The 25,231-nt window shown below is 41.8% G+C and overlaps 1 protein-coding gene across 1 annotated transcript in view; it reads left to right on the forward strand.

Moving 5' to 3' along the window:
• Nucleotides 1–25,231, forward strand: part of fstl4 (follistatin-like 4) — a 182,678-nt gene that overhangs the window by 152,901 nt on the left and 4,546 nt on the right. Inside the window, exons 6-13 of the mRNA XM_053442452.1 lie at nt 1,570–1,736; nt 5,663–5,783; nt 9,044–9,205; nt 13,297–13,431; nt 14,539–14,565; nt 16,015–16,133; nt 17,834–17,983; nt 23,477–23,584. Coding sequence (XP_053298427.1) covers nt 1,570–1,736; nt 5,663–5,783; nt 9,044–9,205; nt 13,297–13,431; nt 14,539–14,565; nt 16,015–16,133; nt 17,834–17,983; nt 23,477–23,584 — 989 coding nt within the window. The remainder of the gene's footprint in view (nt 1–1,569; nt 1,737–5,662; nt 5,784–9,043; nt 9,206–13,296; nt 13,432–14,538; nt 14,566–16,014; nt 16,134–17,833; nt 17,984–23,476; nt 23,585–25,231) is intronic.

Raw genomic sequence — 25,231 nt, forward strand, 5'->3', positions numbered from 1 at the left:
GTCCAAAGCATTGCCCTGCTGAATTATAACTCTGTTGGACCTGGCAGTGAACTGTACCCAGGGCGTTCTGAAGTATCACTGACAGACCTCGCTGTCTGCACGGATACATCTGTCACCTGGAGAGCTAAACCTGAAACAGACAGCAAATATCCAGGGGTCGTTTACATTTACGTTCCCCACAAACATATCAAAGTCCGTTAGCCATCTCCTTGAAGTCGGTTCGGACATTTGATATATTTTCCTCCAGTGATACTGACTTCTTCACTGCAGGTCCTGAGAGTCACTATTTGTGTTTGGATCTTTGAGTTTCACATAGATTTATGTGGCACCTTAGGTTAAGAAAAGATTTGATAGAGCTGCAGAGAGGGAACACAAGTCAGGAAACTTCCAAAAGTTTCTCAAAGCAAACTCGGCCGCAAATAAACAAAAGCTGCATCAAACATATATCAACACTGTGAGAGCAGTTTATCCCGGGACAACTCTGCAACTTTATCTGTGAGCTAAGAGCGGTTCCCTGTCAGAGGAATGTCTTGCTTTATAGAAGTTCACCTTTGGCTGTTAGACACAGGAGGTGAAAGAAATAAGAATTGATGCTTTGGACAGACAATGATAAAATCTGACAGAAATACTGCAACTAGTTATTAAGCTTTTCAGACCTGAAAGTCCAAACCAGGGTGCGGACTGAGGCTGTGATCTTTTGTGTGTGTGTGTGTGTGTGTGTGTGTATGTGTGTGTGTGTGTGTGTGTGTGTGTGTGTGTGTGTGTGTGTGTGTGATTGACTCAGTGTTACGTTTGGTTGGCTCCATTAAGACTCCACAAAAATGCAACAGCAGTTAATACACTAAACTATATAGAAGATACTGCTAAATGTTCTTCAGCTACTAAATCCAAGTGTTTCTCTTATATTCACATGTTCTTTGAAAACCATTCTGTCTTGATGAGTAGTTTTCAAAATAATTGACTAAGTGTGTAAACAAAAAAATTTGAGAAATGAAAATCCTGACATTGATTTCATAGTAAGAGCGCGTGGTACGCACACAGCTCACTCTGCTTAAAAACACTGCTTTAACATTGATATAATAATGGTCTCACAGTCCGTTTAAACACACAATGAAAGGAGAGGCTCGGTGGATGAAGTATCCAGCTGATTTCAGATTTTCACTGATGCTGTGACTCTGTGGATTTGATGCTTGGCCACACAGCTTGGCGACAGGTACCATTTATGGCGGCGAGTGGAACGGCTGAAGGATAATTCTTAATTTGCCGTAAAGGTGAATTGAATTGTACGGCCATTTCAATGAACATAAATCCAGCTTAATGAGAGGGATGATATTTGGCGAGCTATGTGTCCTCCGACATGTGGTCTTTCTCATGCAGGACATCCTTCACTCCCAGGACAGCTGTTTATCCTCTGCGGTCCACTAACTATAAGATAGATGCTCAGAAATGTGTTATTTCTGGCTACAACTCCACAGCATCAGCCTACTCAGTTTGATTTGTGATTTATTTTTTTGGTCCTTCTTCTCTTTTGTCATCTCTTCTTCCATACGTCTCCCCTCATCCTAACAGAGGTCATCCAGCTGAGCCTGGCAGAGGACCAGCACATCAGCGTCAGCACAGTGACAGTGGGCCTCAGCGCCGTCCTCACCTGTGCCATCCAGGGGACACTGCGTCCACCCATCATCTGGAAGAGGAACGGCATCATACTGAACTTCTTGGACCTGGAGGACATCAATGTGAGTGCATGTACTTTTCTTCTTGTGGCTGTGATTGTTGAGGTTGGTCATGATAATGGTTCTTGAGTTGATGGGCAACAAAATACGTCCCAAACAAATGGATTAGATAATGGTTGATAAGTCAGTGAATGATTATCTACTAATTTCTAAACAAACATTTACTAAGAATGTGCTTTATTTAGTTTATATTGATTATATCTGAAGGTTTTCTTAGTCCTCATCCTCCTGGTCAAGACAACTTCACTGCCTACACAATTTTCTTTATATTTTTCTGGACACAAGGGGGCAGAGGAAACAGTTGCTTAAACACAAATCAGCTCACATCCCCCCATCAAGGTTTGTTTTTGTGTTTACATTATAAAAAGTAAATCCAGTATTTACTCTCTTCTTTTCTCTCAGTTCCATGTAACTCCTGAGATAAAATGTGATCTTTTGCAACTGGATGTTCATCTCAGTGTCGGTTTAGTGTTTTTGTTGTGGAGCTGGTTTGTCAGAGCTGGTTTCCAATAATGTCTCTTTGCTGCTGCTGGAAATGAGTATAAGTAAATTGATGTGACGGGATCATATAGTGGATTCGCTCCAGAACTACGGCAAAGAGACTAAACATCACAGTGAGCAACTGATAATTGAGTCAGTGTAACAGTAAAACAAATTTATTAACATTGATTCAGGTCATTTTCAGATGAGGGAACATGCTGTGTGGTTGTGTAAGATATTTCTTTCGAGAAATTTAATTGGACCATCCGATTAATATTTGAAAACCTTAAACATTAAACATCTTAAGAGCTCATTGAGTGTGCTGTTTAATATCTCAGCACATTGTTTGCACAATCTGGATGCAGTAATTATAAAATGCTGATAACTTTGGAGATTGTTATCTTCGTTAGTGAGGAAAGATGACAGAAAAAATGATTGGAGGAAGTAAACTGAACAGAAATAAATGCCCCTGCCGCCGCAGCTCTCTTCCATGAAACAGTGCAACTATATCTCAGCCGGTACTTAATGATGTGTGTGACCACATTCCTGTTTAGACTCATCTGCACAGGTGACAGCACAGTGCCGGCCTCGCTTTACGCACCGCCCCATCACACTTCACTAATTGCCTGTTAATGAGCAACCTTGTTGGTCTGCTGCGATGATGAGCCGATAAACAATGTCAAGTGTTAAGGTGGAGACTGGAGGAGAGGTAATGGCACCAGAGGTCCTCCGGGCTCCTGACCGTACATAATGAATTTCCATAGAGCGCAGTGATCCGAGCGGAGGAGGGAGAGTGGAACCCTGGCTGTGTTTGACTTTCTTTTTTCATCGATTCAGGTCAAATATGAAACAAAATAAATCCCTAAACGGGGAGCGCCCCGGCGGCCGAAACAGTTTCAGTGCACGCCCTGTTTCCTTCTGCCATGTTTCCTGTCTCCATCTTCACTGTCAACTATCAAATATATTAAAAAATAAGAGATAGAGCCCAAATTGCTTTGTTAAGTAAGGATCTATACCAGAGAAAATATAGTCTATGAGATTTTCCCACCCCATTGTTGACGCATATCAGCAAACATACTAAAGCACAATATACCTGTGAAAAGCTAAAATCGGTCAGATTCTGGAGAAATAATACATGTTAAGGACCTGCCAGGTTCTAATGGTGAGGGTTAACATTTGTGACAGTTTCCTCTTGTCATTTTAAATGACTATCTGTCTAAATAAAGGATAAAAAAAGCCATTAAAGAATAAGAATGTAGACATTAAATGGATTTATGTTTCATAATCTTGTAGTGCCTGTTTCATTTTAGAAATGTGTTCATCTACATGCTAGAGTCTATTCATAATTTGTCTTTAAGAATATGCTGTGCGTTAATACGATACATTTGAACACTGTGCTGCGCTCCTTGTAATAGAATCATCCCATTAAAATCTACACTCCCATTATGAATTCATGAAACCTTTTCTGTTCAAAAAGTAAAACTGGGACTTTGTTTTCCTCTTTTGAAAAGACACAATAGCAAAGCAATCTTGCGACGGCATTACACCAACCAAAATGAAATGAATAATGTATTTATTCTATTAAAAATGGTTATTACGCTGCTGCTTTTATTTGCGTGTGCGTTGCAGCCATTTGGGAAACAACATGAACGTGGTTCTTAAGTATATGAAAGCTTTATTGCATCAGTACCGCTGTGAATTATGAAAACGCCGCGATGATTACAGTCGCAGTACAGATCAAAAGAGACAGTAATGGAGCTGTGCATTGTGTTGTTTTGAATGTGGTTGATTCCATCTTCCTGTATGCTTCCTCCGCTGCTCCTTCCATCAAAGACACATCTCATTTTCTTTTCCTGTTTGGCCGTGTACCATGCGCGCATTACACCAACTGAAAAGGTTAACAACTATTCCCATTACGTTCCGAGGAGCTTTCAAAGCCCAAATCTGCAATTTAAATGTACATCTTCTCAGTCATGTAAGACAGCAGCCAGCAGAGACAGTGCAGCTTCAGGGATCAAAGTGAAAACTGCCTGAATACTAAAACCTGAATCAGAAATGGCCATGTTGACTCTGAGTCATCACTTTCAGTTTGAAAAACCTTAAACACTCATGGTTACTCATTCCAAAATACAAATTACAGAGAATCATGAGTCATGGCTTCTGTGCCACCGTTGCATGCAGCTGCTGAGCAACCGGGCCGGCACCAACACTTCTGAGACTAATCTCTTAATGCTTTGGATGTCATTTGTGCTGTGGAAACATTTGCATGCAGTCAAAAGTTTTAGCAGTCCAAACTTCTTTTACAATAAGGTTACAATTGTAAGCATTAAAATTAACCAACTCTAATATTTAGTCCATATGAAACCACATTTAAATCTGCACCAAATGGCACAAACTCATAAATATCACTCCCCTAAATATCCCTGATGTTTTTTTTCTGAGCAATTGGAAATCAAATACCCCCCCCCCCCCCCCCCCCCCCCCCCCCACCTCCAAACTTAACAGGTTGTTTCCTGAGCCATAATGGATCCCTCCAACGACTTCCATGGTAATCCGTCAAGTTGTTTTTTAAGTAACCCTGTTAACAAACACATACAAGAACATAAACACATTTTTCCACAGGAACCAGAGCATGTAGTTAAGGTTTGAAACTAAAACATATCAGGAATCTACCAGATACATTACAGTCACACTGTTTAACCCAAATGGCCCATTCGGTTTTAATTGCCCTCGCTGGTGTACTTGGAACCTTCCACCTTTATTCTAAATTCTGAACTTTAAAGGTTTCCCCCAAACTCCCCTGTCTGTCATATAAGTATTTCAAATGGTTCGAGTCGTAAAGCTACCGTGTGTCAGGTCACATTCGTTTCCAGAGACCCTCGGAAAGAAAGCAGCCGCTGGTGGTTTTTCGGCGGCACCACAGAGCTGCGCCGGGACATCTGCTCTGCCTCTTGATGGGACGGCAAACTATTTAATGCCTTAATCCACCCTAAGCTGTGGCCGGAACCCCCTGGTGACTGGCGCGTGCTGCACCAACAACAACCGGCTCCATTCATCAACCTAATGGGCTTTATATTTTTAACCCTTGCCATTTATCAGGCTGAGGCAGCGTGATGAGGGTGGGGGGGGGGGATCAAATTCCCCATCGTCTGCTGCGGCTCAACGGGGAATCCGTTGATTCATGATCTCTCTTCCTTTTCACATCACTCTTTTTCTTGCTTGTCTTTTCCCATCACTCCCTGCTGCTGTGGGCCTCCTCTCTCCTCGCCCTGCTCCCTCCACCGCGTCCCCATGTATTCTGTTCTCCCTCTCCCCCTGCGCCTCCTCTATTTTTTCCCGCCCTCTCTCTTCCTCCCTCCCTCACTCCTCTTCCTTTCTCTTTCACCCCCACCGCCGTCTCACAATCCTCTACTTAATTGCCCCCCATCCCTCTCCTCCCTGTGCTGCAGGACTTTGGGGACGACGGCTCCCTGTACATCACCAAGGTGACAACCATCCACATGGGAAACTACAGTTGCCATGCCTACGGCTATGAAGACGTCTATCAGACACATGTGCTGCAGGTGAACGGTCAGTAGAAGCTGTTTCCTTCTTCAAACTGTGGGAGACGTGTGGGCAAAACGCTTTAGATTCTGTTCCTCAGTGAGGGAACTTCTGCTGCTGGCTGCTCAGGTTACTTTTATAGAACAGATAAATATCCAGTGACACTCAAATGGCCGTTGGTTAAAAACAATTAAGACAACCTGCTCTCCAGTGAAATGTCAGGGAAAACACAAGGCTACCATAGAAACTACCCGTGCAGAATCGTTGCATGATGATGGGTCCCCATCCTTCACAGCCCCGCGGCCCTTTCCAAGGGGCTTAAGGGAAACTCTCTGTGCCCCTTCCTCAGCTGAGATGCATTTGAGAAATGGTTTGCATTCCACTGCAGAGAAAGTACAGCGGCTCTCGGCATATATGTAAATCCTAAGAGACAAAACAAAACATGGTGATCCTTCAGCTGGCACCTTTTAAGGCTACAGGCTTCTGTCGTTTTTTTCAGTGGATTTGCCTCTGTGGTCCTTCAGCTTAAAGCCGTACATTTTAATTACTAGAGCAATGCCCTTTCTAAGCCTTCCTGTTTGGAATGGCCTGTTTGGTTTGGCCTGTGGTGACGCTGGTTGCAGATCTTCTTTCTGAAACTGTAGAAAGTGATCTGTAGTCAGAGGAATGGAGAATCAGGTGTCATCGCTGTTGGCTTCAACGACAACGTCTCAGCCGCCAACGTTACAGAGCGCTGGTCGACTTTTTATTCAAATTTGAATTAATGTTGAATGTATCATGAGTCTAAATCAATCCAAATCTGACTTTGCACTTCCTTGGGCCCCCCGATAAGAGTAATGGTTGTCGAGATATGCGTCTCACATATAGACAGACAGAGATTTCTGGAACTAAAACCTGTTTTTGAACAGACATGATGCTTTTAGTTCAATCTTTGTTTCATCAGGGCATCGGATCTTGTTTCTCAGTCTGACAAACCTTTAGGTGCTTTAACGTGTCCACACAGGATCCCTGGAGCACAGCAAGAGGCTCCACTGGGAACTGTTTTATCTGTTTTTGAATACTTTATTATATTGATTTATTTAAATTCACTTGTTCTTTTCTTAAATCAATGTGATGCAATTTACATTTTATTTTTGTCGTAGTTTGTAGTGACCAAGAACCTGGTGTTCTAACAAATACCAAAGAACACCAGGTTCAGGACCCGTCTCCAGGCCTTCTTCAGTTTAGGCATGCAGACCTTTTCCCTAATTGTTACACTCTGCTTTGGTGTCCTAAGAAGTTGCTTGTCAGAATGATGAGTTTCCCTACGTGTATAAAGCTGAGAAGTCCATATTGCAGTTCCCAGGTAATGGATAAAAGCAACTTAAGCTAAAATACGGCGATAAACCATCGGAGACAAAACTCTTTCTGGCAGCCTGAACTTTTCAAAGCACTGTCTTGCACATCATTTTCATATGCATAAGGGCCCTCGTCTCCCCCACCTTAAGTTTTTTTCATTGGCATCTCTTCAAAGAAATATCTATGGAAGAAGAATTTTTAAAGTTTCCTCCGTCTGCAACAACAAATCAAAGATACTGCCCTCTCTAATTTCGGCACATTACTCTCAGGGTGACAGATATGCAAAGCAGGGGAAGAGATTATCCCACTGAGCCAATTTCAATTAAGACAGACAATAGGTGTGATTGTCTCCTTTTTTCTGTGATGCTAATTGAAAAGAAATGCATCTGTATTTGAGACCTTGAGCTGAGGGGAGGGAGAGGGAGTGATGGGAGGGGACTGGTGGAGATAGACTGGGGTCCTGGAGGGTGAGTTATCAGGAGAGCACAATTACCAAACGCTGGTGTTGGGGGATTCAAAGTATTTCAAGCACGATAGCGAGAGGTGAGATAAGGTGGAATGAAGGGGAGCCAAGTGCCACATTAAACTAAGTGGGCGGCCGGGCATTACCTCTTTGTATCCTGTTTACTGCCATGAGAGGGACGACAGTGCTGCGGCTTCAGTGTCGGTGACGTAGCCAGACTCGTGGTCTAGTGCTACATGTGTTAACTGTAGAACATGATATCAATGTTCAAGAATGTTTCTGCAATGTCAAGTAAAAAAAAGAAGGAAGAGCTTCTGAAGAAAACAGCGTATATGTGAGGGGTTGTTCATGTGTGTGTGGAAGATGAGAAGAAGGGAAATTATTTGTTAATGTTAATAATTTTTGCCCTCAAGGAATAACTGAGCTGAGCAGACACGCTGCACTTCATGTTTAGTATTAAATATTTATTTTTAATTGCCATAGGTCAACCTTTTTAGTCCTGTTACTTTACATTATGTATTTTGCCATACACCAGTGAAAGATTACTGCCTGCATTATTGAACAAGAACGTTTTCTATCTTGAATCTATATGTCTGAAAAACAAATTTTTTAGATTAGATTAGATTAGATTTAACTTTATTGTCATTGCACAGTACAAGTACTTATACAACGAAATGCAGTTTAGCATCTAACCAGAAGTGCAAAAAAAGGCAGTAAAGTGCAGAGTATTGTGCGTATTTAAAGTGGAATGTAAATAAATAGATATGTACAGTAATAAATATATATTGAATAGTACAGTATTAACAGGTATTGTATGATATAAGAACTATGAGCAGTAAGAAATATATATGAAAAACGAAATAAACTAGAAGTAAGTGAAAATACCCAAAAAGAGTACAAGTACCTCAGAATTACAGTACAGCAAATACCCTACCACAGTCCACCACTAGTAAACATTTAATCAATACATTAAAGTTTAAATAGCAATAACAGGGAGAAGGAGAGACTTTAACAGATAAAACAAGCACATAGCAAATGCAGAGTGAATATTACATTAGGATTGAGGGGCAGGGTTGTACGTTCAGCAGAAGATGATTGAGAAGGAGGAAGCATCCACACTTGTTACCTGCTCATGTAAACTATTACCTCATATTTCATTCCCCCATAAACTCTTCCACATTGATTTGTGGTCTTCTCCCTGGAGTCGGTAGTGAGTGCTGAAGCTCCCAACATCTTTCTCATGCAGGCGTGGAGCCATAGTAAAGCAGCCCCAGAGCCTGTGGATTGTTGTTATGTGTGAATATATTACATGCAGGGGGGAGATGGATCCCTCTCGGTGCACTGCACGTGTGGGTTTCTGTGCTTTATCCCCCCCCCCCCCCAGGAATCACATTCTACCGTGAAACAGTGTGTAATTATATTTTCACTCGCCCCTGTCCCCTCTCCCTGTTTGTGTGTTTTTGTTGGTCTGTGTGTGTGCGTCCAGTCCCTCCAGTGATCCTGGTCTATCCCGAGACGCAGGCCCAGGAACCCGGCGTATCTGCCAGCCTCCACTGCCACGCCGACGGCATCCCGAATCCCAAGCTCCTCTGGCTGAAGAACGGCATGGACTTGCAGCCAAGATCCAGCAAACAGCTTTCTCTCATAGGTGAGGAATTGTTTATTATTTGGGGATTTGCTGTCAGCATATTGTGCGTTTTAAAAGATCTTGAGTGTCAACTCCATTTGGTGCAGTGGTTTTAAATTGCCGTGTTACATAGCAACACCACCGCAGTATGCCAACACTGCAGGAATCTCTATAAACCACAACAATGCATGTGGACGATAAAAACATAGGCTGAAAATAAAGCTTCTTTCGTACTAAAATCTTTTTGTTTATTGGAAAGACAGTGGTGCTACTTGTCAGCGGTAATATTTTGTTGCAATTTTGATTTAGCTTCACTCCACACTAAGGTGAGGAAACCAAGATTGCGGTCACCCTCTTCAACTCTCTTCAATTTGCTCCTGTGGCAAAATAAACATACTTGTTTTTTAGACGAGATTGAAAAGGTAGATCACAAGCGTGGATGTAAAATGAGATATACTGCACGTCAGGAGACGGTAGCTACTTGTTCAGGCTATAAGCGCGTTATTAAAGACACACTCTCGCTAACAGACAAAAAAGAGCAGAATGGAGCATGACTTCTCTCTTTATGGCCCAGTTCTCATTAAGAGAGAGTTTATTGGCTGTGTGTGGGTCATTACCTGTGGTAATAGCCCTCAGACACTCAAACAAGGGAGGTTCTGCAAGGTTCACCAACACATAAACACTGCGGTGGCTTCGGGTTACAATTTGCGATTTAATGTGGGAGATGACAAGGGGCAGGAGTCTTACTTGTGGTGTTCTATATTAATTAAAAAAGTTGATGAAAGCAAGAGTGATCAGGTGGAAAAGTGGATTAAATGATGTCGATAGTCGTCTTCATGTTGCCACAGTTTGTCAAACGACCACAGAACAGATGAGGCGAGAGTCACTACTTCATTTCCACAAATCATATCCTCTGTCCTCGTTTATTCGTCTGCAGTGTTTATTATGCTGACCGCACGCTGACAGTTGATGGTGAGGAGCATTGATTACAAACCACAGTTGAACACAGAGGAAATAAACTGCTTTGTGCTGCAGAGTTCAGGAGCTGTCCGTGGTGCTGAAACCACTCAGGCTCGTTTCCTCTTTGCTTGGTGAATTATAGAGAAAAACTCATCCCAGCCACAGTCACACCTTAATGTGTGACTCTAAAAAAATCATTTTTCTTAACCCAGATGCATTTTGGGAAGAAAGCTCATCATACCCCTAGTTAATCAAAGGGAAGGGATGGCTGTAAGCTGCATATGAGGCTGTTGAGTAAGCTAAATGTTTTCTTTTTAGGAGTACTCAAGGGTTCACCAGGGAATTATTCATCAGAGCTATCGTAAAAGCAGCAACGTTACACAAAGATCTACTGTTATATAATATTTTCCTCTGATGTTAACAAGTGTACGAGCACTGCGCTTACACAGCACAGGGCAGAGAGACCTAGATTAGATTCTCTTTTATGGTCTCCAATGGGAAATTCATTTTGCTTAGGTCAGTGCCGTATGAGAAATAATTCAGTGGAATAAGAAAATACTCGGTATTATTATTACTAGTTAAATACAGCAGCACTTCACTTCACACCGTAAATGATGTTGTGTAGTATTGTGGTATTTTGGTTTGTGTTAGTAGCTCTGATGGACAATGACGGACGTGTCCCTCAGGTCTCATGAAAAGTGGATCAGTTCAATCTGAGGGATGATAACATCACTCACTGATCCTTTTTGTTCCTGGTTGATTTCACATATTGAAGTGTTTCTTCTTCTACCTTTTATGATCACATTTTACAGAGCAACATCATTTGGAGTTAATGTACATTTAATATTTACACTCCTCTTGGTTCTGATTTGCTCTCTCCAGCAGAATGATCTTGTGCGGCTAAACACCAACTAGTTGATAGATTTGTTTGGTCTGCTGTTTGGAGCTGGGCAGGTAATTTACAGTGGGTTTTCAGAGCTTTATCACTGTAAGCCACTTCCTGCTGCAGCAGAAAATGACATAATGAGAGTGGTGAGTGATCCCAAATTGTAAAGCTGCTGCATGAAAACTCAAACAATAAGATGAAAGCCGTTATAAACCTCCGTCCAGCTAAAAGAAAACTGTATTCATGTTTTAATAATATATTGTGTTGTCACTAGTGTCCCTTATCATATGAAAGTAGTCATGTGGTCTATTGTTAATATTGAAACTGGGATTGTGGCTGATTTAAAGCCTATTGCAGATTCCTTATTTGCCCTTATGATGATACACTATTGTAAGGGTGGTGGGGATTGAAACTAGAAGTCATCATTAAAGACACAACTTCAGCCCTGTCAAGCTGAACTGCTACATGCCTGCAAAGAAGGATATAGAGAGTAATTTAATGAGCGGTTGATTCAGTGCTTTTCAATAAGAATTGATCTGAACACAATTATGAATTAGACGTAATTAAAGCGGTGCCTCATTCCACGAAGGCCTGCTTCGAGGCGGTTTTCACTTCAAAGCGTCACACATCTTTCCTCTGATAAAAGAGAATTATTATCAGAATCCAAAAGACATTTCACTAATGGGAAAAGCTTTGCGTCAACTCCTTTAATGTCTTGTTATTATACGATCGAGTGGGCATAAATTTAAAGGTGGGAAATTATTTGCGGCGTAGAAATGAGCAAGTCTCGGCTTTATTGCTGTTTGGTAGAGACGTAGTTCTGCAGGAAGACAAACACGGTACGGCGGTTTCTATTTAACAGATAGAAAATGGACATGTAGAAATAAGAGGTTTTGAGAAGAAAGTGTGGATGTTAGATGTTACACAAGTGCACTTATTCTACAGATACTTACAGATATGTACAGAAAAGGATGAAAGCTGAAGCTTCTATTAATGTCGTCGCACGACTCGGTGTAAAAGCCCCACTCTGACTCACAACATCAAACCCACCGTGCAGCAAAGTGTGTGATGCTGTGGTGTATGTAGTGTTTCATAGTGTACAGTAAAGATCAGAGTGCAGCTGTACATCACAGGGCTGGATGCTGCAGTTAACATCAGAGGGTTTGATTCTGACGGTGACTCCTGGGTCTTAACATCACCCGTCACCTCGGACTGATGTCGCTGCTGCAACATGAGGCAAACAATGCAGCATTGTGTAGTGTGTGGGAGTCTTAACTAGACGTGTGTACTGAAAGACTAAAAAGGCTGTTGGATGTAAGAAGTGCATGAATTCTTTAATGAAATGACTTTGCCTTATCATAGCTTTTTTATTTCAGATGAAGCACATATTAGTAAATAGTTGCTAATGTATACATTTTGCAATTATGAAGCAGCTTTATTATTCCTTTGAAACCATGTCTATCCATTTGGCTTTTATCTGTTTTTGTTCTCCAACAACTCCTAAGGAAAATGTCTGGTTCATTTATATTAAATGTGTTTTTACCTCCAAACAAATCCAACCCTATAATTACAGCAGAGCAGGGTTTACTTGTTTCTTCGTTAGGTTCCTCATCGGCTTTAGTAAACATTTGAGGTTAATTTCCCTGACAGCATTGTATCACCCTAAAGATTCAGTTTTGTATCTTCTTACTGAATTTAGAAGTATTTCAGTTCAGTATTTGAATGAAATTCATGACTTCATAATCAAATCTTAAAGGTTCAGTGTGTAGAATTTAGTGATATCTAGTGGTGAAGTTGCATGTTGCAGCTGAATGCCCCTCATCTCACCCTCCCCTTCCAATCATGAGAGATGACCTGTGGTAGACTTCAGTTGTCATAGAAACTCAAAATGTGTTTAAGTTTGTCCAGTTGGGACTGACTGTTAAAAACATGGCAGCCTCCATAGAGGACCCACTTCAGATGTAAATAAAGAGTATTCACATGTAAAGGCTCATTAAAGAAAACAACAATTTGTACAATTTAGATGAAACACACTAGTAAAAACATCACTAAGATTATTTTATGTTAAGTTTCTGCCAAACGATCCCTTTCACTTAAGCTTACACACTGGACCTTTTACATTTGTTGTGCAGTCTTGAGTCTGAAAATAAACCAGTTTAGGTTGTTGTTAGGCCTCGTCTTAATATTGTCTTTTCTTCATGGCAGTGCTAAGTGCTAACACTTGTTCCTTTTCTCTGTGTTTCTCTTTCTTTCACTCTTCTTTTAGCAAATGGTAGCGAGCTCTTCATTGGCAGCGTTCGGTACGAGGACACTGGCGCCTACACGTGCATCGCCAAGAACGAAGTGGGAGTGGATGAGGATATCTCCTCTCTGTTTGTGGAAGACTCGGCCAAGAAGACCCGTAGGTCACATGCTGCCAAATTTAGCCTTTTCCTGTTATTACATAAAGATTTAAAAGTTCAACACTTTAACTTAATAACATTTGAAGCAAACACAAACCTGTCAGGGACGGTAATCTCCCTGGCATGTCTGCCTATATATGACATCATTATTGAGTAGTATGAAATGGATGTAAAGGTCATAAAGAAGTGATCTTTTAAAATAAAGAAAGTGAAGATTAACCTTTGCTGAGAAGCATAAGGGGAAAAACAGATTAACAGTTAAAAGCCAGTGCAACACATTTGCCATAAACTTCCCTGAACCGCCTGACATATTTTACACGAATGCAAAGATCAGAATTTAAAATTAACCTGATACTATCCAACAGACCTTAGACAACAGGTACAAAAGTCACCATCAGATAGAAATAAACCTTTGCTCATGTTGTCAAAATCAAAATCGACAAACCCTCTGAAACTATTTTAACTCTGACACTGGTCGTCTCTGCTAAACTGCAAATATGGCAAAGTGAAAGAGGAAAAGTTCAAATTAATTTTAGTCGACCTAGACCATCAATCTTCAACCCCCGCCCAAACCTCAAGGGGTTTTACATCAAATTACACTCACATCACCAAAGAACAACTTGTTTTTCAAACCTTCTCATTTATAAAAAAAACACATCTGACAAGACAGATCAATAGAATTGTATTTATTTTTCAACTGTGTTGTCATAATACTCAAGGATCCGTGGATGAGTCACTTGATTCCGGCTGTGTAAGAACCTTCACTCCAAATTATGCAGTGAATTCATTGACTTTTAACAATAAAGCCACATGTTATGTTTCATTGATATGGGGTCTTTCATTCGATTTCATCATGTTAGCAAGTTAACCTAGAAAGAGCTCATCAGGCCGGTTCAAATTAAAGAGAATAATCTGCCTTGACTTCTCTTCAGTAGTTTTTCCTCTCAAATCCCTTGATTTAAGAGAAAATATGATCATGTCAACAGCACTGAGGAATCGTTGGTGCTGTAGATTAGAATTTGTTTCTTGACAGAATTTCATGTGTTCCTCTCTCCTCTTGTCCCCCTCTTTCCTCTCCACCGTGCGGCGGCTGCCCGATTCTGCAGTTGCAAACATTCTGTGGAGAGAAGAAGGTAATACATCACAGCTCTCAAAATCCCTTTGTGTTTGTGTGAATAACAAAATGTGCCGTGCATGTTTTGCGGCTCTCGGGGGCCTGCAGCTGGATATCTACACTTTCCAAGATGTTTGCTGTATTGTCCAGAAGAATCACCATGTTGTTTACTCTCCAGCAAAATGGCTCCTCTGCTCTTGTTTTTTCTCCCTCGTACGCCCAAGGTGTTTCACATTCTCTCTGCTCATGCTCCGTTTTATCTGGATTTTCAGATCACCTGTGGGGGGGCATTTACACACGAGCAGTTTTATATACAGTATTTTGCAAATAATATCACAGATTCAGTGCGGTGGCTACGAGGGAAACAACTGTGGGTTTCAGCAGTACACAAATCCATACCGTCTTTACAGTGTTTATATTATGAGCACTGGCTGTGAGCACAGTTTTACCGCTGCTAATTAAAATCCACTGAGGTTTAGAGTATAGTACACATACACTCTGGTTTATATGCAAATACACATCAGGTTTACCACAGAAACAAAATAAGTCAGTGTGGTTTATAAAACAGTTTAAGCATTTTTGCATTATATATGAGCATTTACAGTAAAAGTATTCAGAGTTGTGTGTGAGTAAGTGCCTCTTTTGTGTCTCTGCATACATTTGTCAGCGTTTTGCTTTGCTTGCGTTTATATATATATAATGTTCATATGCCTCCATGCTGCTAACAGCCAGTGGAAGGAGGCGTAATGTTTTTAGGTCGAACATGATATCTCAAGTCTGCCTTTAGGAAATTCCTTCACATTTTGACCAGTTGTCCATTTGTTTAAAGTTTAACTGATGGTCAGAGGTCAAAGTTCACGGCGACCTCACATGGATCGGAAAATACTGAAAGTGCACTGGTTTGCGAAGTCCTACACAGTCTTCGTTTTAGAGTGTTCAGTCAGTGGTTCACTTTGTTTCATCTGACAGCGCCTCAGTGCCAAAACTAGATTCAAACAGTCTGACAAATCGATCACTATAAAGTTTTGTGTTTACCTGCTCACGCTTATTATCTCCGTTCCTGTGACATGTCCCTGAATATGCGGTGAATAGTCTTCTGCTCGTCCATGGTTACACTGTGATCCCTGGTAGCTCATCAGCAGCTGTTCACGGCGAGCAGATGAGACGTCTCCTCGTATGAGACCGTGCCTTTAATTTGATGCCTCTCCCTGCAGCTGTATGTGGTGGACATGTTGCTGACAGGACCCTTTGTCGGCATTGTCAAAATGGCAGGCAGACACACACACTGCCTACCTGCACCAACATGACAGCATGCTACGGGTGTGAACGCCGTCAATTTCCTGCAGCAGGGAAATTGAAATGTCCAACTACAATGTGACATAAGAGGGGTTTGGTGTTTTGTTGCTGTTTTTCATTTGTATTTTGTTGCTTTGAAAATATTTATATGTGCATGTGTTGTGTTTTCCAGGTCTGAGTGTGGGGAACATGTTCTACGTGTTTTCTGATGAAGGCATCACAGTTCTGCAGCCCAGTGAATGTGAGATACGAAGACACATGAAGCGCTCGGAGAGGATCGTTGCTACCTACGTGAGAGATTTTAAAGTCTTTTTTCCTTTTTTATCAAGACTTAATTTCACTAAGTAGATTTCAGGGAAAGGCTGAGAAGACTATCTTCAAAAATCAAATTACATTTAATGCAGTGGGATGGCACTTAGTGGGTTTTTTACATTAACATGTACCATGTAGCCAGGTACAACCTCTAAAAGCATCTTTTGCTCGTGAGTAATAGATCTTGATTAGGTTGATGTACCATGGTCCACACAGGCAGCACGGATCAGTAGGAGCTGCTGTGTTCTTCAAAAAGAAAACATAATGATCCATTAGTTCCAGTATTAAGGGAAATTACAACTAAAATGGAGGTCGTTCTTCCTCCCTGAATGTGTCGCATTGAGGCTTCTCACCTCACTAATTATAATGTGTTCAATTGTGTCCATTCGTCAACAGCTCCCAGTGATAGACTGTATAAAGTCTATATCACACATCCCAAGGTTTTTAATCCACTGGAGAACATCCCTCTCGGAGACCAATGGGCTTTAGATGGCAAAAGTTGCTTGTTGCTCTGAGGGATTTGGGTTTTACAGGCGCCTGTAATTGTATTAGAGATCAATACAAACTCAATAAGCGTTGTGTTAGCCAGTTCCTGCTGTAAACAGCAGTTTCACCACGTTGGTGGGGTGGAGGGAGGAGGGAGGAGGTGTACGCTCCTGGAACACACGCTTTGTGGCTGCGCGCACGTGCATTAGTGATTACATACAGTGTATGTAGTATGGAGGGGGGGGGGGGGGGCGGGGGGGGCGATGCATGCCTAGATGTGTAGTCAGCAAACACAGGGGGCTTCTGGGACTGTGGAGGTGAAATGTTACCTGAGTCAGCAGCAGAGTGAGTTTGTTGATGCGTGAATCATACTGATGTCACTTTAAACAGCCATATCCCATTTAAAACAATGGTTTTAAAAAGGGAAACAACACACTGAGTAGCATCAACTGTAAAAGTGTTATTTGAACGAAACACACACTGGTAGAGACGTCACTATGCACATTGGTTGCAGCGGGGAAACAAGGTAGGGACTAATATTATATTGAAAAAGTGTTTAGATCAAGGTTGGAAACTCATTTGGATCCTGCACTACTTCCATGCATCTAATTATATTTAGGTGTTTCACTCCATTTGTGTACTAATGCTTTGTTCAAAGTCATTACGAGAAAAGAAATAAAAAAGATCTTTACATCACACGTACCATTCTTAAAAATGTTGAATTGCCATGTAGATGAGAGATGTGTTACAGATTAATTTGCTCAACCCTGCCTGACCTTAACAAGAAAATTCTTTCCTGTATAAATGTAAATCACAGTGTAGTTTTCATTTAATGATCATATTAAGTTGTTAATGATTTCATGTTTTTTTATCTGGGGAAAAGTGGAATATCTTCTGGTTTCCGATTCTTCTCTCATTAATATCGTCCAACTTGTTTTCACAGTATTCAATCACAGTTTGCTTTAAAAAATTTACAGATTTTCTTTAAATGATCATTATTTAATTCCAATAAAAGTAGGTTAAGCACAGTTTTGGAGTTTTGCCTAGCCCCAACCCTCGGTGATGGATGAGAGTGGAAAAAGCACCATACTGTTTATCTATGACACACGAGTAAATCCTGCCAACCTTCTCCTCCCTTTGTTGCTCCGCTCCTCCTCCCATCATGCTCTCTGTTCTCTGTTGGTTCCTCACAGGAGGAGATGTGCCCTAAAGGTGAGGGGGTGTCACCTCAGCACTGCGTGTGGTCCTCAGCAGTCAACGTCAGGGATAAGTACATCTACGTGACGCAGCCCCTCCAGAGCCGACTGCTGGTCGTCGATATTCAGGCACAGAAGGTGGTGCAGGTGGGTGGAGCAGGTTATCACTTCCTTCACATCACAGTTTAAGAAATGATCCATCTAGAAGTTCTTAGCCGATGGTTTAAAACTTTGGAACAAAGGCACCTCTCTGATAAAGGTTCAGAGAACAAAGATTTAATTCTGGGTGTTTGGTGCTAGGTAAGCAGAGCAGCTTGCCTCCTCTCGCCAATCAAAGGTTGCTGGTTCAACCCCTTATCTCCTCTTGTGTCCTTGTGCAAGACAGTGAACCCCAGTTTCCCCCAGCCGGTTCAGCCAGCACCTCGTTGGGTGAAGGCGAATGTGTGTGCGAATGACATAGAAAGTGAAAAGCACCTTGGGTAAAAGTGTAATAAAAATGCAGTCCATTTATCATTTCATATTTTGCTAAACAGCCGCCGCACGATCTTTGCATTGCGACCACAACTCGCCATCTCTCGCCTGTCAAGCTTTGGATTTCTCACGATGATGAAGTAGTGTGCACCCTGAGCGTTAGAGTGTCAGTCGGCGTGAACACAGCGTGGAGGGTTGTGTGTTTTTTATTTTTTTAACCTTCCTTATACCAAAAGCACTTTTCTACTATACTTCATATTAACATGAATAACTGACAAGATAACTCTATCAGAACAACATTAGAATAACTGATCACAACTAGCATTTCGACTGTGTATCTTCCCCTTGCTGCTCGACCCAGTCCTGTATCTTACTGTATCAGTTTATAATCATGTTAGCAGCTCTGTTCTGCTCTTTATTGGATTTAGGTTTACACTTTTGCAGCCCTAGACAAACTCTTTATCTGAAGTAGCATTTATACACCAGGTAGTCTTTGTCCTTAGAGCCTTTTGTCTGGTAAATATGAAAAAATATTGCTTGAAAATACAAACAATAAAGCATTGAGTCTATCTGCTGGGTTACTGGGTCAAGTTTGCTCCTTTGTTTAAAAAACAACACTGAACAGGTTTAAAACGAAAAAACTGGTCTGATTCTTCCTCTTATCGTACTTTACCATCATTCTACACCTGCAAGATGGGAAAAATACAACATTTTTAACCAAATTTACTGAGTTAATGTCAACTAGTTAATATTAATTTGCTCGGTTTAATTATAATTTTTATTTATTTTAAAATCAACAGTATATCTAATGACTAAACCTGCATACAGCCACTGCTTGGCTATATGTCAAACAGCATCACCAGCGTGCGGTGCCTTCAATTCAATTTGCCACACTGCTAAACTGCCAACAATGTAGAAAGACCACATGCAAGGTGAAATAAATCAAAACACCTCAAGCGCTTGAAACAATATGGTGTCCAGGTGGGTGCTCCCCATTCATCTTCCCTGTAACGGCTGTTTAGAGACCAAACCCCTGAGGGCTTCTTCCCAGGGTCAGCATCATTTACACAGTGATACAGGATGAGAGGAAATTGGCCCAACGCAATACAAGAAGATATAAGTGATGTCATTATATAAACCTGTAACTGAGCCTGGTTATTAGTCTTAAAACAGATAAATATTAGATATTTATACACAAATATGTGCGGAGACTTGTTTGAAACCTAGTACAGTTGTATCTATGCCGTCCCTTATTTGGCTCTGAATACACAAAAGATGCTCTCACAACACTCACAGCTCAGATACGTGACCTTCAGTGTATTGCAATCCACCAACTGCCTCTTTCTCTCCTCACAACACTGTAAAACCACTTTCTTTCTCTTGAGCGCCCCATCCTTCTCTCGCCTACCCCCGTCTCTCATTCTCGAGGACCCTCGATGGCCTCTGGGTGCAGGAGGTTAATGCACCATCCCATTCTGTCTCTGTTGTCTTGCTCTGTTTTCTCTCGACTCTTATTTCCCACAAAGCACATTTGTAGCGTCTTCCCAACCGGGGCTTTGAGGACGAGAGAGGAAAATGTCAAACAGCAGCGAGTGTAGCTCATTCGGTGACAGAGGGAATGCATGAACAAAACACTGGATTGAAATCGAAGAGTCAGTATGGTGGGGTTTTCAGAGACTAAACACAAAGATGGGAAGCTTTTATGAAAAGTAGGATAACAACAAAGCCAGATCTTCTTACAGACGCTTGTGCACAGACTTTGACGGCGAAGGAAGTGTTGTTCCTGTTAGAGTCACCGTTTAAAAAGTCCCTCGATCAAATGCAAATTTAGGAGGCAAACCTCTCTCTACAGGAAAAACTAAAATAAACCAATTTACAGCAATGTAAATCTTAGAGGCTAAGCTTATTTGGATATCTTATCGTTCCTTGTTCCTCCATCACCTTGTGCGTTGGCTCTCTCTAAGCAAAAACACCTCGTGCACCTTTCAAACCATCACTCCTCCGAGACCCCTCAGTCCTCGGGCACCGCCGTGGTTCCCAGCAGACACTAGATTAAGGCCATAAACATGTGGAGAAGCTGCACCGATAAAGGCCTTTTCATGGTTTCTGTGCTGTTGCGTGCCAGAGAAATGCGGCACCTTCGTGATCTCTCACCCACAAAGGGTTTTAATCTTGACTCCGATGTGTCAGACCTGCGCCGGCTAAGTCTCCGTCTGAAAACAAAAACGGCACATCGGCTAATTAAAAAGAAACCCCGACCTTATTTATTTACTATTTACTCGCATTAGCTCACCGTGGTTGTTTCATTTAAGCTGCAGTAAATCAATGTGAAGCACCAGGCAATTTCAAACCATTTCTCTGACACTTTTTCTCTGAGCTCAAATCGGAATCTTTTCTTCAAGCGGCTTCAGAAAAAGCTTTATGTTTTATAAAGTAAATATTTGGTTTTCCTGAAGGATGACATTTTTATTTGTGTTTTGACACAGAAATCTCTTATTGCTGTGGGGGTTTCTGCTCTGCACCTCAGTGAAATCACCTGTCTGTCAAAGTGTACTCACAAGATATAATATCTGTCACTTTGAATCTGTTGTTGACTCTGCAGAGCTCTTCACTGTTTCAATTCTATCCAAGATTGAGTTAACAACAGCTGCAAGCCCAACCCAGTAAAAAACAAGATATTTTGCAATAGTTTGGTGGATGAGAAATAAGATTATTTTCACAACGGAAATATTCAATGTGACTTATTCTCCATTTGCCAGAATTCCTTTAAATTTCCTCCACTTTTAAAGATGTATTGCATTAGGAGGAGTTTTATGTACTTTTCTTAACAAATTTCTGAATATTTGAGTCTTCTTGGGAATTCTGCATCGAACAAAGCAAGGACCACTGAGTGTGGGATCCCAGATGCATTATCCTGTGTCCTGCTCAGCTCTATCTCATTCTTAGAGGCCATGTGTTGGTTGGTGGTGCACACAAATCCTGTGTGTTAGAACTCAAATGCAGGTTAACTTAAGTGCACCCCTGCTGCTACTGCACTAATACCACCACATGGGCCGTAACTCTGGGCCCCAGCAGCAGAGTAAAATAAGAGACTGGTAGTTTCAATTGTTTCTGTGGAGAAGAATCATAATCGTCTGTTGATTTAGTTAATCCACAAAAACATTGCCCTGTTGTGATTGTAGCGTGCTGCTACACGATGACAAAGTTTGGCTCAAGGCACTAATCGGGTTGGACAGGAAAAACCCTGAAAAGCATATTATGAGCACTTTCCTCTCAATCCTCGTAACAAGGTTCCAGGATTTGTTTCTCTCTCTGTACTTCGGGGGAGCTGGACCATGATGTCGATGGGCTAAGAAAATATAGAAAGCATTTTTAATTGAATTTGGCCAAAGAATATTCAACAAACTATAAGTGACCAGAAGGAGATTACAAAAACTCCATAAGAACCGGACAGCGGCCGTGCAGCCACAGGTCGTAACACAACAACATCCAAAAGCACAGTAACAGGAGTGCAGCCACAACGACACCTGTATGTACACACGACATGCTGGTACATACTGGTTAGTAGTATATTTCTTTTGCAGACTAGAATAACTTCCACTGCTGCCGGGCACACTGCAGCGGTAAATGAAAAAGTATCCACATTGCAGCCACAAGGAGAAGTGCATTACACACACACACACAAACACACACACGCACACACACCATATGGTAAAATCACAGTATGAGCACACAGCCTGGGATCGGGTTGGGACTGAGTCTTTAGCATGTATATATTTGTTATTAAAGAATACAAATATAGCCCACTAAAATGCATGAGGGGGCCTGACCGGTGCTGCATAGATTTGTGACACGGCTGAAGCCCCCCCGAGCCCCGGTGTATTACCGTGCTTGCCTCTGAATGGCCCTGTCCTCAGCTTTAACTGCTCCCATCATCTAGAAGCTAAACACACACAGAAGCCGTCCACCGCCTCCACATACAGGCACCTAATGTATATAACACACACGTGCATACACACATGCTGAGTTGACACTTGGCTGACCGGTGGAGAGCAGAGGGCCGGACCTCCCATTACTGAACACAGAGCTCGTGGTCTCGCTCCACTGGTGAGGGTGTCAGCAGCTCCCTGTCCACCCAGCCAGAAGCAGGGTAATGGATTGTGTTATTCCTTGTTGTTGACATTGCAGCAGACCCGAGGTTGAACGTGGCCCCACACTCGCCATCGCCCTCTCTCCCTTTTTGCCGTTTGCCTGTTCTCTTCCCCATTCATCGTCTCTGCAAGTCATTTTCTATTTCTGGTCTTTCTCCTCACGTGAGTGTCAGATTCCCTCAGTCAAACCTCTCCAGCCGTGACAGTGAAAGCACACACGCTGTCCTTAGTCCTCGCTCACTGTCTCAATGTGATACGTCAGATGATCACACTTGGAAGTTGGATAAAGGAGGATTTCTCTAGAGAGCACATATGCCCATTATTTGTTCTCAACGAGGTCACAGTTGTTTTCTTTCATGTGTTGCTCTGTTTGGTCCATTATCCTGTGTGAAAATCATCTGAGAGAAACCACTTTTTTATATTGTGTTCTGTGAGTGAAGCATTCTGGGTGTTGCTAGAGAGCTTTTTATTGGGACAACTACAGCTTATCAGATAGTAGATTTATGAGCCAGATAAATTAGGAATCTGATGCTTGACTGTTATTGCTTGTTGGTTTGTTAACAGAAACTTTTTTAACAAGAATATCCTCAATTTGATGATGACATTATTGTGACACGGATCCTTTGTCACTTGTATGTTTTTATATCAGCTCCAATATTGTATCGGACATTGCACAGCTGGGTAAAGTGTTTAGAGTCCCTTTCAACTGATATAGTGACTATGTTGTGTAGAATAGAAATAATGAGCTTGCGTCTCTCGCGGTACAGAACTAATCTCTTCTAAGGAAAGTAGATGAGGTTTGTCCACAAAGTCACGAGAAGAAACCGTTCTTTCCATTTTATTTTAGAAGAGCAGCGGCCATTTGGGAAACTCCCAAAACGCAGCCGGCTGAACAGTAGTGTGACGTCAGTTGAATTCTCAGTGCCCCCTAGGGAACAAAGAAAGAAATGGTAATATGTTGGCACTTTGCGATCAAGAATAATGAATCCACATTTCTCTCCCTCTCTCTCTTTTCTAGGCAGTGGCAACAGATGCTTTTCCAGTGAAGATGCTCTATGACAAATCCCATGACCAGGTGTGGGTCCTGACTTGGGGGGACATGGACAGAACACACCCAACACTTCAGGTAAGTGTGTCTGTGTGAGTGTCTCACTATAAACCCCCTGTCATAAAAGTACATGTGTAGCTGGACACTTCAATAATAAACTGTAAACTCTGTAAAGCAAAAAGACGAAGATTCAGGTGGTTACTCTCTTCAGGTCACATGATGCCAGTGAATTAAACAATTTATGATGGTGTAAGTGGGATGAAAAGTTAAGTATACTCTATTGATTAAGGGGTCTGGTTTTTCTATGGTGGAAAAAGTAATTTTGTGGCTTTGACTTTTATTTTGTCACTTCCTGTATCTGATGAAGCCGTTGATTAATGAACAGGAAGTCCACCGTTGTCGCGGCCTCATTTGTATACCTGGCAAGTTTATTTAACATGCAATCTATCACACTGCAGCTTTAAAAGAAGAAAAGAGCCCCTCTTTATTACTGTCTCTTTCCACACCTCCTACTGTTTCTATGCATGTGTTTGTGAACCGCGGTGAGTGATTATTTGCCTGGTTGAATATAATCTATGTAAAAATTTCACTAAGCAAGAAAATACAGCGTCTCATAACTAATTGAGCTCATCTTCGACCCGTGCTCCTGTTTGTGTGCGTGACAACATTGAGCCTGTGCACGTTCTGGAGCGTTTACTAAGCCAGCAGAACAGCAATTCACAGCTGCGGCACCGTCGGCTTGTACCCGGCGTCCCATCGGACCGCCGGTGTTAGAGGCTTCACAAATGAGAAATGATCACAGGTGTGGTTGTGTTTAATCCACCTCGGGGGGATCGGGTGAGACGAGCGAGGAGAGAGGACAAGTCAGGGAGGGTCGACGGGGTGGAGGGGAAGGGAAAGGGAGCAGAGCTGGCGTCCATGGGGAGAGGGATGATGCTGTTTTTACGGGGCTAGTGTTTACTATGCGCGCGTGTGTGTGTGTGTGTGTGTTTGTGTGCGTGTGTGTGCGTGTGTGTGTGGAGGACAGCGCTACAGGTAAAGCCACCGAGGGATCCAATTGTAATCTCTGTAATAGACACAAACATGTTTGTTGTTCTGCTTTGTCCCATTGGAGGGAAGGATCCCATTATGTTGGTGTGAGGTGTTGTGTTCCGTCGTCAGTGTTGGGGGATGATCTGTCGATGTGAGGATTGCAGAGGGATAGTTCACTATCAAATTTATAATTCTTCACAGTGAAATGACTGATTTCATAACCAGAAAATCATCTGAATACATAATGATTTTTGTTGATGCCATTCTTGGTTTTGAAACACTTGAGATTTCCTCTGAATTATTAGTAGTTCATCGACGGTTGTGTAGCTCTTATTGATTGCAAATTGCTCAACACATAACACTTCATGCCTTTGTGATATTTTTTACTTAACACTATTATTTCTATAAATGTTTTTTGAAGACACTTAAAACTGTCACTCAGTCGTGGTAGATTGCATTGGATCATAAAGGTGCCACTATGTTCTGGCAACACAATATAGTAAAAGAAACAACCATGTGTGTGTGAGTGGGTTGCAACAGTTCTCTACTGATTTACAATCTGCACAGCCAAGCAGGCCTCGTGTGTTTGCACGTACACTGCCTGTGCTCAGGTTGTGAGTGGGTGTACTCGCTGTAAATTCCTTTCTGAGTTGTTTTTTAAACTTCTGTGCGAGGTTATAGTTTTAAATGAGG

The sequence above is a fragment of the Pleuronectes platessa genome, chromosome 15 (genome assembly GCF_947347685.1).
Source record: "Pleuronectes platessa chromosome 15, fPlePla1.1, whole genome shotgun sequence".
Taxonomy (NCBI): Eukaryota; Metazoa; Chordata; class Actinopteri; order Pleuronectiformes; family Pleuronectidae; genus Pleuronectes; species Pleuronectes platessa.